This window comes from Schistocerca serialis, chromosome 8 (assembly GCF_023864345.2).
Source record: "Schistocerca serialis cubense isolate TAMUIC-IGC-003099 chromosome 8, iqSchSeri2.2, whole genome shotgun sequence".
Lineage (NCBI taxonomy): Eukaryota > Metazoa > Arthropoda > Insecta > Orthoptera > Acrididae > Schistocerca > Schistocerca serialis.
In genome coordinates, this window is record NC_064645.1 from 215224840 (window position 1) to 215244694 (window position 19855).

General features: G+C 45.7%; 1 protein-coding gene across 1 annotated transcript in view; it reads right to left on the reverse strand.

Annotated features, from left to right (window-relative positions):
* The window catches only part of LOC126416932 (formin-2-like), a 277023-nt gene extending 263305 nt beyond the window's left edge, over positions 1-13718 (reverse strand). Inside the window, 1 exon segment of the mRNA XM_050084812.1 lies at positions 13535-13718. Coding sequence (XP_049940769.1) covers positions 13535-13718 — 184 coding nt within the window.
* Between the last annotated feature and the right edge of the window lie 6137 nt (positions 13719-19855).

The window sequence follows — 19855 nt, forward strand, 5'->3', positions numbered from 1 at the left end:
AAATGTGTGGTAGCCCCAGTATTTAAGAGGCAGAGGTCAAACTGACACAGTAAAGTTTCAACATGTCTGCCTTTGCCAGTAAGCACGGTGCTACCCCACAAGGGGTTATGGCTGTTAAAATCGCCCAAAAGTAAGGAAAGTTTATGGAGTTGATCAATCAGTGCAGCTAATACATTCAGGGGTACTGCACCATCTGGAGGAAGATATACATTGCAGACAGTTATTTTCTGCGTTGTCTTGTTCTGACAGTCACAACTTCAAGAGGGGTTTGAAGAGCACAGTGTCACCTGAGACTGAGCTTAGGACATAAACGCAAACTCCACCTGACACTCTGTTATAGTTGCTCTGGTTCCTGTTATATCCCTTATAGCCATGGAGGGCAGGGATCCGCATTGCCGAGAACCAGGTTTCCTGGAGGGCAATGCAGAAAGCAGGTGTAAAGCTTAAAATTTGCTGTAGCTCAGCCAGATGGTGGAAAAAACCGCTGCAGTTCCACTGGAGGATGACGTCATGGTGAGACTAGGAAGGCATGGAACATTCAAACAGGCAGTTTACGCCTCAGGCTTATCTGCTGCCACCCACTTTTTGCCTTATCAACCTACATCCATTGTGTCCGAGGGTCTGGCGAGATCTAGGTCCTCAGTGAATGCCAGAATCTCCACTCCATCCTCAGATGCAGAGCTTGTAGGTAGCAGTGGTGTGGGTGCCACTGCAATTGCCCTGGTCTTAGGGGTCTCCTTTTTGGCTCTGAGAGGTGGCTGGGGTTGGCAGAGCTGATGGTGCCGGAACTGTTGTAGTGGTGGCATAATATGTCATACATAAAGGATGTAGGCTTTCAGCCTGTCCAGGATCTTTTACTCCTCCATGATTTTCCTTTCTTTCTGGAGAATCCTGCAGTCTGGCAAGCAAGGAGAATGTTGCTCTCTGCAGCTGACAAAGATAGGAGGCAGGGCACCTGGAGTATTGGGGTGTGATGGGCATCCACAATCTTGAAATGTGGCACTTAAATCACTGCATCAGAGGAGGGATATAGTGGTAGTGGTAGACCATCACCTTGACCTTCTCGGATAATGTGTCACCCTCGAAGGCCAAGATGAAGGCACTGGTGGCAACCTGATTATACCCTCAGACACCCATGGACATGCCAGACCAAATGAACACCTCACTGCTCTAAACTGACATGCAGCTCATTGTCGGACTGCTAAAGAAGGTCCATGTGAAATATGATACCCTGAACCATGTTTAAGCTCTTATGGGGCATGATGGTTACAGAAACATCCCCCACTTTGTCACAAGCGATCGATGCCCATGAATATGCAGAGGATGCTGTTTCAGTCAAGATTGACCCAGATCTCATTTTGGACAATCCCTCAACCTCCCCAAACTACTCCTTTAAATGCTCAACAAAAAACTGAGACTTCATCATCATAAAACATTCCCGATCAGCTCTCGAACATATAAGGTATCGGGGTGAAAAAGATCCACTGCCATCCTTAGCCTGATGTTCCTCCCATTTTGTGGCCAGGAAGGGAATGATTTGGGGTCATACTTCTGTGTGTTACACCAACAGCAAGAGATGATGTACTACACTTCATCACATTTCATCTGCCCTGATGCCACCCACTCCAACCAGAGACCCTCCCCACGGGCACCTCCCAGTCACAGCAAACGCCACTTGGCAGGATGGCCATTGCCGGGAGTCCTGATGGCCCAGGGGGATGGGCATCTACCCCTTGGCAAACGTGGGGAGTTAATGGTGCAGGCATCAGCAGAGCAATCCCTGTGTGGACAGGGGGCTACAACCAATAGGGTACATTGAGGCTCCACCACAACAGACTGGCTACTGCGCTGGATATCAGTTGCAAAGAAGTCAATGGTCATCGTCGATGCAGAAAGTGACTCTGCGTATTGCATTGTAGAAAATGCACCCAGGAAGGTGTCCTCGCCCAAGAGATGGAGAATGGGTGGGACTGCAATGCGATGACAAGAAAGTGGGCTAAAGATCTCAATGAATAACGGACATGATGCACCATGTAAGATGCCCTTCCCCAATTGGCTCCCTCTTCGAGAAAATTTTGAATAATGGAGGTCAAACCTTACAGGGGACCATCACATAAGGCTGAAACATGTGAAACCCCTTTTAGTCACCTCTTACAACAGGCAGGAATACCTCGGGCCTAATCTTACCTGTGGACCCCTGGAGGGTGGGGGGAGGAGGGTGGGGGGGGAGGGGGGGAGATGAGACGGGGGAGGAGTGACATAGATCCACATACCTACAGCTGGAATTTTGAAAGGTGATGGGGGTAAGTATCTGCTTCTCTACCCAAATGGTCAGACAGTTCATTTCCAGGGATGCCCACTTGAGTTGGCACCCAGGTAAAGACAACTGAGAAGTTGGTGGAGAGGTCATGGGTAGCAGATACTAAAGGGTTACAAAATCATCATCAGTTGATAGTCTGCAAGCTGCTTATTGAGTCTGAACAAATTAATACACTGTGGAGGGAGGCCTGATAAAAAAAATGAAAGGCTCTGAATGGCTAGAAGCTCTGCTATAAACACATTATATGATCCCGGCAATAAATGGTTTTCAAAACCAGTAGGAGACATGAAACTGTATCCCACCTTACTGATTGTCTTAGAACCATCAGTGTAGAAGGTGGTAGCACCCTGGAACTCTGCAAGGATGGCACATACAACATGCTGGAAAACCAGAGAGGCGACAGATCCTAGGACCCTGGAATACGTTGGTCCTTTTATATGGTCTAGTCACCATCCACAGGGAAAGGGGGGAGGGGGGGGGGTTGGTGGGGTGATATAGAAGGAAAGACACACAGTGCATTATAATGAGTGGAGATGGAGATTCTGACAGAGGGATCCCACCCATGGGCAGATGTCAGGAGGGAGACATCACTTGTTGGCAAAGAGAACAGAGAACACCAGATGGTCAGGGAATTGGCAAATGGCAATTGCATAAGGAACCAGGAGTTGGCTACATCATATTTGTAGAGAGAGAATCCACTCTTCTGTGAGGAGATTGTCAATGCGACTAGTGCAAAAGGCACCAATAGCCAGAAGTGCCCCACCATGGTGAAAGGGTCCAGCAGCTGCAAAGTTGAAGGAGCCATTGAGCCATAAGCCGCACTACCATAATCTAGTCTGGAAAAGACTAGAGCATGGTAAAGATGGAGAAGAGTAGTACAGTCTGCATGCCAAGATGTGTGGGCCAGGAGGCGGAGGGTATTAAGCTTCTGCACACATGTAGTCTTTAGGAGGCGAATGTGGCTTTTTGTTTTGTTTGTTTGTTTGTTTTGGTTTTAGGGCGCAAAACTGCTATGGTCATTAGCACCCAGTCCATGACTTAGGAAACAGTAAAAAACCGAAAATGGAAACCAGCAGCAATGGGAACAAAACTCAAAAAATTGGAGAAACTAAAAGCAGAAGGAAGGCTTAAAAATCCACTACAGAAAGGGGTTGGTTGTCCCAAAAAAAGGTTCAAATGACTGACGTCATTTCACTGGCACTAATTAACTCGAGAACGCGATTGGCCGAGCGCGTGTCATCTGCTAAAATTGACAATATATCAGGCGACAGCTGTAGACGGGCGCATAACGGAGTAAAATAGGGGCACTCAATTAAAAGGTGTCTTACCGTCCACAGCTGAGAGCAGTGGGGACAGAGTGGGGGAGGATCACCGCTTAAAAGATGTTGATGGCTAAAACGACAGTGCCCTATCCGGAGTCGAGTGAAAATTACCTCCTCCCGACGACGCGTTCCGGAGGAAGGGGTCCAAGGACAAGGAAGAGCTTTCACGTCCCGCAATTTATTACGGGGAAGTGTCGACCAATGTGCGTGCCATAAAAGAACAACACGATGACATAAAACGCTCCGTAGATCAGCGAAGGGAATCGATTGAATAGCTGGCTGAAGAAGAGAGACTGCAGCGTTGGCCACCATATCGGCCGCCTCATTTCCACATATACCAACGTGTCCCGGGAGCCAGAGGAACGCCACCGAGACGCCCCCCAGGTGGAGCAAGTGCAGACAGTCCCGAATCCGGTGGACCAGAGGGTGGACAGAGTAAAGAGCTTGGAGACTGAGGAGAGAGCTGAGAGAATCTGAGCAGATAACATACCGTATCCGCTGATGGCGGCGGATGTAGTGGACAGCCTGGAGAACAGCGTAAAGCTCCGCAGTATACACCGAACACTGGTCGGGAAGCCGAAATTGATTTGGGGTGTCGCCAACAATATAGGCACTCCCTACACCAAACGATGTTTTTGAGCCATCAGTGTAAATAAATGTGGCTTCCATCATTTGTGCACATAGAGCAGAAAATGCCCAACGATAAACAAGTGAAGGGGTACCATCCTTGGGAAACTGACAAAGGTCACGGAGCAGGCAGATCCGGGGATGGAGCCAAGGCGGTGCTGTACCCCAAGTTGTCAAGAAGGTTTTAGGAAAGCGGAAGGAAAGAGAATGGAGCAGTTGACGGAAGCGGACTCCCGGTGGTAGTAGTGAGGAGGGTTGGCCTGCATACCCTACATCAAAGGAGGCGTTGAAAAAAATGTCATGGGCTGGATTAGCAGGCATGGAAGACAGATGGCTAGCATAACGACTCAGAAGGACTGCTGAACCCCTGCTGTCCAATCGGCGAGCAGTCTCAGCATAAAGGCTTTCCACAGGGCTGGTGTAAAAAGCTCCAGACACTAAACGTAATCCGCAGTGGTGGATAGAGTCGAGACGCCGAAGAATAGACAGCCAAGCAGAGGAGTAAACTATGCATCCATAGTCCAATTTCGAGCGCACTAAGGCACGATAGAGGCGGAGAAGGACTACTCGGTCCGCTCCCCAGGAGGTACCATTCAGGACACAGAGGGTGTGGAGGGATCGCAGACAGCGAGCCAAAAGATAGGAAACGTGGGAGTACCAGCACAGTTTTCTGTCAAACATAAGACCCAAGAATTTAGCGACGTCAGAAAACGAAAGGATGACAGGTCCCAGATGTAAGGAGGGTGGAAGAAACTCCTTACATCACCAAAAATTAACACAAACGGTCTTACTGGGAGAAAAACAGAAGCCGGTTTCAAAGCTCCAAGAGCGGAGGCGATCGAGACATCCTTGAAGACGTCGTTCAAGAAGGCTGGTCCATTGAGAGCTGTAGTAGATCGCAAAATCGTCCACAAAGAGGGAGCCCGAGACATCAGGAAGGAGACAATCCATAATTGGATTAATGGCGATGGCAAACAGTACAACACTCAGCACGGAGCCCTGGGGTACCTCGTTTTCTTGGGAGAAAGTACGGGAGAGAGTAGTGTTCACCCGCACTCTAAATGTGCGCTCTGCCATAAATTCGTGAAGAAAAAGGGGCAGCCGACCTCGAAAGCCCCAAGAGAACAGTATGCGGAGGATGCCTGTCCTCCAACAGGTATCGTATGCTCTCTCCAGATCAAAAAATATTGCTACTGTTAGGCGTTTCCGGAGAAAATTGTTCATGATATAAGTGGAGAGAGCAACAAGATGGTCAACTGCAGAACGATGCTTTCGGAATCCGCATTGGGCAGGTGTTAAAAGACTTCGGGACTCCAGCCACCAAGCTAAACGGCAATTCACCATACGCTCCAAAACCTTACATACACTACTCGTGAGAGAAATGGGGCAATAGCTAGAGGGGAGATGTTTGTCCTTTCCAGGTTTCGGAACAGGAACGACGATAGCTTCCCGCCATCATCTGGGAAAAGTACTGTCAGTCCAAATTCGATTATAAAGGCAAAGGAGGTAACGCAGACTATGGGTTGGTAAATGCAGCAACATTTGGACGTGGATATCATCCGGTCCTGGGGCAGAGAAGCGAGAAAAAGAGAATGCATGTTGGAGTTCCTGCATGGAGAAAACAGTATTGTAGCTCTCACGATTTTGAGAGGAGAAAGCGAGAGGTCGCACTTCCACTGCATGTTTCTTCGGGAGAAACGCTGGCGGGTAATTTGAAGAGCTCGAAATCTCAGCAAAGTGCTGACCCAATGAGTTAGAAATTGCGACGGGGTCCACTAATGTATCATGCGCGACAGTGAGCCCAGAAACCAAGGAGAAACTAGGCGCGCCTGATAACCGTCGAAGCCAGGAGAAACTAGGCGCGCCTGATAACCGTCGAAGCCGACTCCAAACTTCTGAGGAGGGAATGAAGGTGTTAAATGAGCTAATAAAGAATTTCCAGCTTCCCTTCTTGCTATCGCGGATGATGCAACGGCATCGCGCACGGAACTGCTTATAGAGGATACAGTTGGCCAAAGTTGGATGGAGGCGGAAAACGCGAAGAGCACATCGCCGCTCACGTATTGCATAATGGCACGCCTCGTTCCACCAAGGAACTGGGGGGGCGCCGGGGCAATTCGGAGGTGCATGGTATTGAACGTTCCGCAGCTGTAAGCATAACGTCGGTAATATGTGTGACCTTATCGTCGACGCTGGGAAAGTGACGTTCATCGAATGTCGCTAGAGACGAAAAAAGTGTCCAATCGGCTTGGGCAAACTTCCAGCGTCGCGGGCGCATATATGGCAGTTGAGGCTGCAGTCTAAGGACACATGGAAAGTGGTCACTCGAGTGTGTATCGTCAAGGGCGAACCATTCGAAGCGCCGAGCTAGCGGAACAGTACCGACCGAAAGGTCCAAGTGAGAGAAATTTGTCGTGGAGGCAGACAAAAATGTAGGGACCCCAGTGTTGAGGCAAACTAGATCCGCTTGGTGGAAGACGTCTAGCAATAGTGAGCCACGTGGACAAGGATGTGGAGATCCCCAAAGCGGGTGGTGGGCATTGAAGTCCCCAACCAGCATATAGGGGGGTGGAAGCTGACCAAGAAGATGAAGGAGATCAGCTCGTGCCATTGGTGTGGACGATGGAATGTATACAGTACAAAGAGAAAAGGTATATCCAGAAAGGGAAAGACTGACAGCGACAGCTTGGAAGGAAGTGTTTAAGTGGATTGGGTGATAATGGAGAGTATCATGGAGAAGAATCATGAGTCCTCCATGGGCCGGAGTGCCTTCAACAGAAGGGAGATCAAATCGGACGGACTGAAAATGGGGGAGAATAAAGCGGTCATGGGGACGCAGCTTAGTTTCCTGAAGACAGAAGATGACCGGCGAGTAGGAACATAAGAGGATCGACAATTCATCCCGATTGGCTCGAATGCCGTGGATATTCCAGTGGATAATGGACATAGGGTGAACAGAAAATGGAGGAATGTGATCAAGGTTGCTGTCAACTCATCGACTGCTCAGAGCTTGCGACCAACAGCATGGAATGGCATTCAGCCGAAGGCAGAAGATCCTGATCCGTAGGTTTTTCTGGAGCAGCTCCTGCCACCAGCGATCGGCCGGTTGATCGGCCGCCAGCAGTGCGCCTCGGCGACACGGAAGACGGCCGAGGGCGATTTCCGCCAGGTGGTGCTGTAGATGGGACACACCTTGGTGGAGAAGGAGATGAACTGGGTTTCTTAGTAACCTTCTTGGAAATATGATGTTTAGAAGGAGGTGGAACCGATGGTTGTGAAGTTGGGGTACGTAAAAAATCTTCACGAGTATGCTCTTTTTTCGAAATCTTGGTGTCTGACTTTTGGGCTCGAGATTTAGCAGAACCCATTGAAGGGTGAGCCATAGAGTGGGCAGGCGAAAGTGGTGAGGTTGAACGGGCGATCTTTGCGCTGGCCGATCTGACGACCGTGGCACTAAAGGCGAGGTTGCAAGTCTGCGTGGCCACCTCCTTTGTTGGCCAAGGCCAAGCAAAGACAGTGCTGTATTTTCCTGTCTGAGGCACGGTGGGCTGTTGACTGGCGAATAATTTTCAAGCAGTGAAGGTCGACACCTTTTCCTTCACTCTGATTTCTTGGATGAGCTTTTCGTCTTTAAAAATGGGGCAATCTCGAGAGGAAGCAGCGTGGTCACCCATACAGTTGATGCAGCGCGGGGATGGAGGTGGACAAGCACCCTCATGGGCATCCTTGCCACACGTAACACATTTGGCCGGATTGGAACAGGACTGGCTGGTGTGATTGAACCACTGACACCGATAGCAACACGTAGGGTTTGGGACGTAAGGGCGAACGTAAATTATCTCATAGCCTGCTTTGATTTTTGATGGGAGTTGAACTTTGTCAAATGTCAAGAAGACAGTGCGGGTTGGAATGATGTTCGTGTCAACCCTTTTCATAATTCTATGAACAGCCGTTACGCCCTGGTCAGACAGGTAGTGCTGAATTTCTTCGTCAGACAATCCATCGAGGTAGCATGTATAAATGACTCCACGCGAGGAATTTAAAGTGCGGTGCGCTTCAACCCGGACAGGGAAGGTGTGGAGCAGTGAAGTACGCAGCAATTTTTGTGCCTGGAGGGCACTGACTGTTTCTAACAACAAGGTGCCATTCCGTAATCTGGAACAAGACTTTACAGGACCTGCAATTGCATCGACACCTTTCTGAATAATGAAAGGGTTGACCGTGGAGAAGTCGTGACCTTCGTCAGACCAAGAAATAACAAGGAACTGTGGCAACGATGGAAGAACTGTCTGTGGCTGAGACTCAGTGAACTTACGCTTGTGAGCAGACATAGTGGAAGGTGAGGAAACCATTGCGGAAGAATCCCCCATGATTACCGGCGTCTCCGATGGCGCACTCCTCCCTTGTGGGGGCTCTCTCTGAGGGCACTCCCACCTTAGGTGATTGTTCACACCTCAGGTCACACCTCCCGACAAACAGACGGAGGGACCAATCAGCACTTTCGGAAGGTATCAGCTCGCGTAATCACCCCTCCCTGGGCCTGGCCGTTACCAGGGGGTACGCACGTGTCCTACCTGTTTACCCGGGGCGGGGAATTACACGTTACCCTGTCACTGGCTACGCACAAAAATGCGTGGGTCGGCCTTCAGACACACACAGGGAGGAAAAAAGAGAAAGGGAAATGGAAAAAAAGAGAAAGGGAAAGGGAAAAACAAAGAAAGGGAAAGGAAAGAAGAGAGGTCTCAAACACCGTAGTGGAGAAAGGGTAAAGAGAAGAGGTAAGGAAAAGAGATGGACAAAGGAGGATGGAGACATACAAGTAGAGAAGGCGAAGAATGCGTTACATTTATGAGCATCTGTCTTCGGACGTAGGCACAAACCATACTCCCAGAGGGGGGAGAAAGGGAAGGAAAGAGCAAGAGGTGAGGGGAGGGGGTCGAAGATGGGGATAGGGAAGGATGCGGAAAAGTAAGGTATGCAGCCCAGAAAGGAAGGAGGGCCACATTAGCTCGGGGTCCTGTGCTCGCTACGCACGTATCCACAAAAGAGTTGTGGACCCCCTGGGGGGGGCGAATGTGGGGTAGCCATGTAAGCTTTTTATCAAAAATAAAGCCCAAGAAATGGGACTTTGCTACAACATCAAGGAGATGGTTGTTTAAATAAAGTTAAAGATTTAGGTGTACAGTAGGTCAACAAAAAAAAATGCACAACACATTTTGCAGAGAGAAAACTGGAATCCATGGGAGGTGGCCCACACAGAGGCCCATCCAATGGCACCTTGAAGCCGGTGCTCAGCAGATCCTACTGAGTGGGAGCTGTACCAGATGCAAAAATTGTCAACACACAATACTGGGGTAACCAGAGGCCCAGCAGAGATTACTAGCCCATTGATCGCTATGAAGAAGAGAGTGATGTTTAGCACAGAACCCTGTGGGATACCGTTCTCCTGAATCTGAAGAGTGTTGAGTGAAGTGACAAATCAAACCTGGAAGAGCTGGTGAGATAAAAACTTGTGGATAAATATCGGAATTGGACAATGGAACCCTCAGTCATGGAGGGTAACTAAAATGTGATGGTCTCCAGGGATGAAAAACACACCTTTTTACTCAAGGAGGTTGGTCTCTGAAGGGTGTCACTTAAATTGTTGCATCACCTATCAGAGTCCTGGGCAGGAACTGCAACATCCTTGGTCACCATGGTACTGGTTGACGATAAGAAGGACCTCCTTATGGGGGGACAGCAGTGTCAGCAGAATGAAGAATAGTGGCAGAGATGCCTTGCATGATTGCACCAGTGGAATTCGAGAGGAAGTTGTTGAAGTGCACAGCAGATGTATGTAAAGGCCAACTGGCCCTGCAGAATGCCCAATGTAGGGGCCTGTCTGCCTGGCAGCAGCAGGGGAATGACAGAATCACCAGGAAGTGTTCACTGTCACCAAGGTCATCATGGGATGACCAATGTAGGGAACCCACGAGAGCAGGGGAGGAGACCATGAGATCGGTAGCAGAAAAGGTCCCATGAGCAACATTGAAGTGGGTAGGGGAACCATCACTGAGGAGTCACAAACTGAGGTCAGTAATAAGCTGGTCAATTTGGTGACCCCTAACCAGTGAAGTGACATTCCCCACAGTAGGTGGTGGGCATTGAGTTCCCAAGGAAGAGAAACAGGGGCAGGGGTTGCTGGATTAAGGCAGTCAGTTCAATGAAGGGAGTGGCCTACCTGGAGGGAAGGAAACATTACAAATGATGATTGCCCGAGTCATTTGCACTCAAACCACTATTGCTTCCAAGTTGGTACGTTGGGAGATCCAGTCAATAATGAGATAGAAATGAACCGAAGTGCAGACCCCGCCAGTTGCTACCCCAGGGCAGGCACAGTTCTGACAGAACACCCGATAACCATGAAGTGTTGGAGAGTGATCATCATGGAAATGCATTTCTTGAAGAACAAGACAGAATGCAGAATAGGAGACGACAAGACTTTGTATTTCCGATAGGTGACGATACTGTCCATTTCAATTTCACTGGATGATCATGTGAAGAGTCCAGGCACAGATGGTGCTTCTCGTGACTGAGTGGTGGTAGGAGTCTTCCAGCCTGAGACACATTGGGGAAAGGGTTGCTGGGAGGGGGCCCAATAACTGGCAGGTGCTGAAGAAGGTGGGCACTTCTTCAGCCAGGGATAGAGAGTGGCTCCTGGATGGGAGGTCGTGGGAACTACAGGGGAGGGGGAGGAGGATGGGAGAGGGGGGATGGGTCTGAGGTAAGAGGGGAAAGATTTTAACAGAGGTAAAAGTGGAAAATAGTGACATTAGATGGAGTATTTCATACTTCTGGCTAGCCTCAGTGTAAGGCAGATGATCCAGGCACTTTACTCTTGGATATTCTTTTGTCTCTTGTAAGCCAGGCAATGTGGCAAATGAGGGTAGTGGCGATAATGGAAACTGACACACAGGCAGGTGGCGAAACACAGGGGCTTCCCCTCATGGAGTGGGTGTCCACAATTACCTCACAGAGGATCTGTCACGTAGCGGGAAGACATATGCCCAAACCACAAGCACCGAAAACACTTCACGAGTGGTGGGATGTATGGATACACATCACGTCTTTAGCACATAACCTAAACCTTCTCTAGGAGGTACCCCCTCAGAAACCAGAATGAAGGTGCTGGTGTCAGTATGGTTGTCTTTGCAACACTTCTGCACAAGTCAAACAAAATGAACACTGCGTCACTCCAGATTGGCCCAAAGTTCCTCATCACTTTGCAGGATGAGGTCTGTATGAAAAATCACTCTCTACACCATATTCAGAGATTGGTAAGAAGTAATAGACACTGGGATATTGTGAAGACAATCACAAACATGAAGAGATGTAAATTGAACAGCAGAAGAGGCTTTGAGCAACAGCGAGCCCAACCGCATCTTACTAATAGACTCCATGTCACCAAACTTTTCCTCAGTATTCTCCACAAAAAAACAATGACTTTGTGGGGGTGAATGTGTCCCCATCCATCCTAGTACAGACGAGGTAATGGGGAAAGGGTTTTGTCTCAAGACGGTGAGGCTGGTCGTCCTCCCATGCTGTGGCCAGGAAAGGGAAATATGCTGGGTCATACAAAGCAGCATTCAATGATCCTCACCATTTGAAGAGACAGCCATTTGAGAACTGCCAGATTTCTGCAGCTTGATACACTTCATCTGCCAAACATTCTCCCTGATACCACTCCGATCAGGGGCTCTCCCCTTGGGGTGCCACCCAGCTACAACAAGGGCCATCTAGCATGGCTGCCATTGCTGGGAGTTCCGATGCTCCAGGAAGACAAGCAACCACCCCTTCGCATACACGGAGGGGGAACAGCTCAGGTATCAGTAATGTGATCCCTGTGTTGTCAGATGGGTACGCAACAGCCCCACCACACAGACTGACTACGCATCTGGAGACCTAGCAGGATAGAAGGAAGCTATACAGTGGGGAAGGGAGAGAGGAAGGAAGGGAGGGAGGAGAGCAATCCACACTGTAGACGCTGGGGAGGGAGTTCTTCCCCAAATGGTTCACACTAAAAATGGAAAATTTAGAAGTGACCATCAAATCTCAAGCAGGGACCTAAATGCCAAAAAAGATGAAAGAAACATGAAAATACAAGAAACCAGGTGGATAACCAGGTCGATATAAATCAGAACACCGAGGGAGGGGAAGGAGGGGGCAAGGAGGAAGAATCGGGGATAGGGAGGGAGGGCAGGGTGAAGGAAATGCAGCCAGGGAAGGAAGAATTGTCCGTAATAGCTCCAGGTCCCATCCGTGCCACCTACAAATTCCTGAAAGAATCATGAGGCCCCTGGTGGGCTACTGTATATAGCCGCAGGATTGATTTGCTCACCAGTATATGGGTAGAATGGTGAAACCTGTTTTCATACCTTTCATGAACAGGATATATGGAATGTTCCAGTTGAATCATGCAAAGACATAATGGCTGATTATAATTAAACTGCAGCTATTCACAGATCCCAAATGTGGGCTGTAATTATTGTGTGGCAGCAAAACTTTGTAGATATTCTAATGCATTAATGTGGAACTGATTCACAATGAAAAAAATTTGTTCAAATTTTGGCTAACTGGTCCTGCAGATGCAAGAAAGACATCTAGAAATGTTTCCATATGGAATGGATTAGGAACAGGATTTGGCCCGAAAAGTTCAAACAAGTGAGAAAGGCATCACGATGATTTTATTATTAACTGTCACTTATACAGTTTGTTCAATAAGAGCAGCAGAAACATTGATGGTAAGTTGTAAAGTGGTAGATTTGCACCTGACCAAAATTTTAAATATTTTTTTTTTTTTTTTCAGCACTAATCATTTCCGTATTTCTCCACCAACATATCTACTGAGTTTCATTGTCATATGATAACTGCAGATCACACTGGACCTCCATGAATAGCCGGACTTTAATTATAACCACAAGGCAGTATCACAACGACCTACAACCAGCAATCTTCATGAGTGGATAAGCATGTATTTCAGACACAGCAATAAATTTCTCAGTATGACATAAGGTACTGTTTGCTATCATCATGCAATGAATAGAAGAGTATTCATATGCATGGGAGGTCACACTGATACCGATATAGATGACTGACATAAGTTTCAAATGGAATCGAAGTTATACCAGCTATGTGAATAAAATTTGATCAATATTTGACTGCTCCTTCATGGTGTTCCTCTTTCCATTATCATCAGTATGTGGTGCAACTGGGGAGTTGATCTTACCTTTGAACTTCTGGTAGATCTGGAAATCAAGGTTCTCTGGCACAAAGCGTGGCCGCCTGACCCCCTGCTCAAGCATACTCTTATCTGCTGTGAGGCTGGCCACCTTCCTCAGCACACTGCTGTTAGGAATCGAGTTACTCAGTGATGAGTGGTGGCATGTGTCCACCATCTGCTGCTGCTGCATACCTGCCGACAAAAACATCAACACCATCAGCAAAGGTGGCCTCTACCTTAACAGCTATCAAGAATTTTTGAATCCATGCACAAACATCAGTAATTGTACCTATTACAGATTTAAGACCATGAAGGGCTGGACTAGAACTCTGATATAGTCTTTCATCTCCACTCTTCTATCTATCTAAAGAAAAAACAATGACAGAAATGAAAGTAAGGTTTGTGAGTGGGATCAGAAATCAGTTTATTAGTGATAAGATTCTCTGGCAACATTGCCATTCTCACAGAAAATGAATTCAGGACATGTTGAATTGTAATGAATAGTCTAATGAACACAAGCTGTGGATTGAGATTAAATCTAAGAAAGATGAAAGAAATAAGAAGTAACAGAAATGAGAATCACGAAGCAGAGCAGGCGAAGAATTATACAACTTAGTAACAAAATAATGTATCATGGATAAAGAGGAAGGACAACATACAAAGCAAACTAGTACAGCTGCAGAAGTCATTCCTGGCCAAAAGTAGTCTGTTAGTGTAAGACTACAGCTTTAATTTGAGCAATACATTTCTGGGAATGTACATTTGCAACACAGAACTGAATGGAAGTGAAACATGGAATGTGCAAAATTTGTAAAGAAAAGAGAATTTGGTACTATAGAAGGATGTTTAAAAATAAATGGACCAATAAAATAAGGAATGAGTTGGCTCTCTGCACAATAAGCGAAGAGAGGAACATTTGGAAAACACTGATGAGAAGGGCAGGCACGTGGTTACTGTAATACATCCAAAATAGGATCTGAAGATGTTGGTTGCAGGTGTTACTCCCACTAGATACAGTCCTGGAAATGGAAAAAAGAACACATTGACACCGGTGTGTCAGACCCACCATACTTGCTCCGGACACTGCGAGAGGGCTGTACAAGCAATGATCACACGCACGGCACAGCGGACACACCAGGAACCACGGTGTTGGCCGTCGAATGGCGCTAGCTGCGCAGCATTTGTGCACCGCCGCCGTCAGTGTCAGCCAGTTTGCCGTGGCATACGGAGCTCCATCGCAGTCTTTAACACTGGTAGCATGCCGCGACAGCGTGGACGTGAACCGTATGTGCAGTTGACTGACTTTGAGCGAGGGCATATAGTGGGCATGCGGGAGGCCGGGTGGACGTACCGCCGAATTGCTCAACACGTGGGGCGTGAGGTCTCCACAGTACATCGATGTTGTCGCCAGTGGTCGGCGGAAGGTGCACGTGCCCGTCGACCTGGGACCGGACCGCAGTGACGCACAGATGCACGCCAAGACCGTAGGAACCTACGCAGTGCCGTAGGGGACCACACCGCCACTTCCCAGCAAATTAGGGACACTGTTGCTCCTGGGGTATCGGCGAGGACCATTCGCAACCGCCTCCATGAAGCTGGGCGACGGTCCCGCACACCGTTAGGCCGTCTTCCGCTCACGCCCCAACATCGTGCAGCCCGCCTCCAGTGGTGTCGCAACAGGCGTGAATGGAGGGACGAATGGAGACATGTCGTCATCAGCGATGAGAGTCGCTTCTGCCTTGGTGCCAATGATGGTCGTATGCATGTTTGGCGCCGTGCAGGTGAGCGCCACAATCAGGACTGCTTACAACCGAGGCACACAGGGCCAACACCCGGCATCATGGTGTCGGGAGCGATCTCCTACACTGGCCGTACACCACTGGTGATCGTCGAGGGGACACTGAATAGTGCACGGTACATCCAAACCGTCATCGAACCCATCGTTCTACCATTCCTAGACCGGCAAGGGAACTTGCTGTTCCAACAGGACAATGCACGTCCGCATGTATCCCGTGCCACCCAACGTGCTCTAGAAGGTGTAAGTCAACTACCCTGGCCAGCAAGATCTCCGGATCTGTCCCCCATTGAGCATGTTTGGGACTGGATGAAGCGTCGTCTCACGCGGTCTGCACGTCCAGCACGAACGCTGGTCCAACTGAGGCGCCAGGTGGAAATGGCATGGCAAGCCGTTCCACAGGACTACATCCAGCATCTCTACGATCGTTTTCATGGGAGAATAGCAGCCTGCATTGCTGCGAAAGGTGGCTATACAATGTACTAGTGCCGACATTGTGCATGCTCTGTTGCCTGTGTCTATGTGCCTGTGGTTCTGTCAGTGTGATCATGTGATGTATCTGACCCCAGGAATGTGTCAAAGTTTCCCCTTCCTGGGACAATGAATTCACGGTGTTCTTATTTCAATTTCCAGGAGTGTAGTTGTTATTTTACCAAGCTACACTGGGTTATGCTGTGTCTAATCAAAGGGAATGATGTTGGTACAAACACTTGGTATTCATTATTAATTGGCATTTAAGATACTTTGTGTTACCTTGGGAGGCCATTGCTGTGGGTGATACAGAGTAATAAGTTACTGTTTTATGGCTTGATTTGATTTTTGTATACCTCACTTAGCCGCCCTCATTTGAACGAGTGTTCTAGCACACTTTGTGTTATGCTGATTTTAATTTCAGATAGTGTAAATACTAGTTAGAAATTCAGATTACATGAGAGTATTTTTATTACTGCTGATGTTTTTAAAGAAATGGATATGTTATACATTTATCACCTTAAGGCCATTTCTTTAATCCCGTTCATGCTGTTTGATCTTTTATATAAAATTTTTGCCTTATATTGTTTTAATAATTTTACAGTTTTCGGTTCTTACACATTGTAGTAATAAAATTTTAACAGGAGTCCCATTCTTGATTGGGTTTTGTTTTCAATGCATATTTTTGTGCTGACAATAAAAAATTTGTAATTTTTGGAATATTGTCATGTACACATAATTTTTTTTTTTTTTTTTTTACTTTCATTCCAATTGATCCGTAGTGAGGAGGTCCTCCAGGATGTGGAACATGTCAGAAAAACAACAATACATGACAAATATTTAAACTAAAACAAATAAGCTAATGTACCATTCCACAGGTCCCAAGTGGAATGATCGTCATTTTTTAATTAACACTAAGAGTCATTTTACAAATACTATTGCACTGAATTTAAAATAAAAAAGTTTTATATTTATTTATAAGGTAAGAAACATGTAATACAACTACTGTAATACTTATTTACAATGAACACATTACTGCACTGAAATGGTGCAGAAGTTAGATTATACTTACACACACACACACACACACACACACACACACACACACACACACACACACACACACACACACACACACAAATTTTCAGTGAACACATTACTGCACTGAAATTGTGCAGAAGTTATGTTGTACTTATATACAAATCAGTTGGTTTTCCTCAGAAATTCATCAATGGAGTAGAAGGAGTTGGCCACCAATAAATCCTTTAGGCTTCTCTTAAACTGAATTTCATTGGTTGTTAAGCTTTTTATGGCTGCTGGCAAGTTATTGAAAATGTGTGTTCCTGAATAATGCACACCTTTTTGTACAAGACTAAGTGACTTTAAATCCTTGTGAAGATTATTCTTATTTCTAGTATTGATTCCATGAATTGAGCTGTTGGTTTGAAAAAGTGATATATTTTTAATGACAAATTTCATTAAGGAATAAATATATTGGGAAGCTGTAGTTAGTATCCCTAGTTCCCTAAACAGGCTTCTGCAGGATGTTCTTGAGTTCACACCACATATAATTCTTACTGCACGTTTTTGTGCCCGGAAAACTTTAGCTTGGCTTGATGAATTACCCCAGAAAATAATCCCATATGACATTATGGAATGAAAGTAAGCATAGTATGCCAGCTTTTTCATTTTTATATCCCCTATGTCTGACAAAATTCGCATTGCAAACAGAGATTTGTTAAGACGCTTCAGCAGTTCTGTGGTGTGCTCCTCCCAGTTGAATTTATTATCAAGCTGTAATCCCAAGAATTTAACACCGTCCGCTTCTTCTATCTTCTGGTCATCATATGTTAGACATATACTCTTGGGACACCCCTTACAAGTTCTGAACTGCATGTAGTGTGTTTTTTCAAAGTTTAGTGACAAAGAATTGGCTAGGAACCAGTGATTAATGTCTACAAATATTTTATTGGCTGATCTTTCTAAGACTACACTTGATTTGCTATTTATTGCAATGTTTGTATCATCAGCAAACAAAACAAACTTGGCATCTGGTAATGTTACTGATGAAAGGTCATTGATATATACAAGAAAAAGTAAGGGCCCCAAAATGGAACCTTGTGGGACCCCACATGTAATTAGTTCCCAGTTGGATGATGCCTGATAGCTTGATACATGTCTCTTTCCTAATAACACCCTTTGTTTCCTGCCAGAGATATAAGATTTGAACCATTTTGCAGCATTTCCTGTTACACTATAATATTCTAGTTTACTTAAAAGGATATTGTGATTTACACAGTCAAATGCCTTTGACAGATCACAAAATATACCAGTTGCCTGCAATTTTTTGTCTAATGAATTAAGTACATTTTCACTGTAAGTGTAGATAGCCTTCTCAATATCAGAACCTTTTAGAAATCCAAACTGTGACTTTGACAGTATGTTATTTGAGATAAGATGGTTATAAAGACGACTGTACATTACTTTTTCGAAAATTTTTGAGAATGCTGGCAACAGTGAAATTGGACGGAAATTTGATGCTATTTCTTTATCTCCCTTCTTAAACAGTGGCTTAACTTCAGCATATTTCAGCCATTTGGGAAATATTCCACTGATAAACGACTGGTTACACAGATAGCTTAATATGTTACTTAGCTCAGAATCACATTCTTTAATTAACTTTGTTGATATTTCATCATACCCACTAGATGTTTTTGATTTTAAAGATTTTATGATGGACATTATTTCTGTTGGGGTAGTGAGGGTCAAATTCATATTATGGAAGTTACTTGAAATGTCTGGTCTAAGGTAATCCATAGCAGCATCTACCGAACCTGACAACCCCATCTTTTCAGTAACAGTTATAAAATGTTTGTTAAGAAGTTCTGCAACACTATACACATCTGTCACCAATGCATCATTTACTCTTAATGCTATTTGTTCCTCTTCATGTCTGGTTCTACCGGTCTCCTCCTTCACTATATCCCATATTGTCTTTATTTTGTTATCTGATATGACTATCTTTTCCTTGTAATATATTTGCTTTGACATCCGTATTACAGTCTTTAATATTTTGCAGTATTTCTTATAATGTGCTATAGCATCAACATTGGAAATGTTTCGGATTGACAGATACAGTTTTCTTTTTGTTTTACAAGATACCCCTATTCCTCAAGTAATCCATGGCTTCTTTGTAGACTTTGCTCTAACCTTGGTAAGTTTTGGGGGAAAGCAGTGTTCAAATAAGGTAAGCACTTTATTAGCAAAAATGTTATATTTTTCATTCATGCCATGAGCACTGTAAACATCAGTCCAGTGAATGTCTCTGAGGAGTGTCCTAAAATAATCAATTTTTGGCTTACTGATTACCCTCTTGAGCTCAGATTTAACAGATTTTATATCCTGTTCAGTATTAACATTTAACAGAAGGAACTGCATGTCATGGTCTGAGAGGCCATTGACTATTGGTTTTGTAATATAATTTTGTTCATTTGACTTTTCTATAAAGATATTATCAATGGCTGTTTGTGAGCAAGTGGTTATCCTAGTGGGGAACTTTACTGTGGGAATTAAGTTGAATGATAGTGTTACTAACTCAAATAGGTTCTTATTGGGAGAGTCTTTAAGGAAATCTACATTGAAATCACCAGCAACCACTATTTCTTTGTTTTTGGTTGTTAAATGGGCCAGTACAGCTTCAAGGTGGTTTACAAACAGATTAAAGTTACCTGCAGGTGCTCGATATACACTTAATATTATGAAAGATTTTTTGTGAAAATCTAATTCTGTTGCACATGCTTCCATATGCTGTTCTAGGCAAAATTTATGAATGTCTATGTTCTTAAATTTATGACAGTTCCTGATGAATGTGGCAACTCCTCCTTTCTCCATTTCTGATCTACAATAGTGAGATGCTAACCTAAACCCTGTAACACTTAAAAGTTCTATACCAGTGGTCACATGATGTTCAGAGAGGCAGATTATGTCAGCTGGGTTTGAAGACTCTAATTCATCTATGCAGATAGTTAATTCATTAATTTTATTTCTCAGTCCTCGAATAT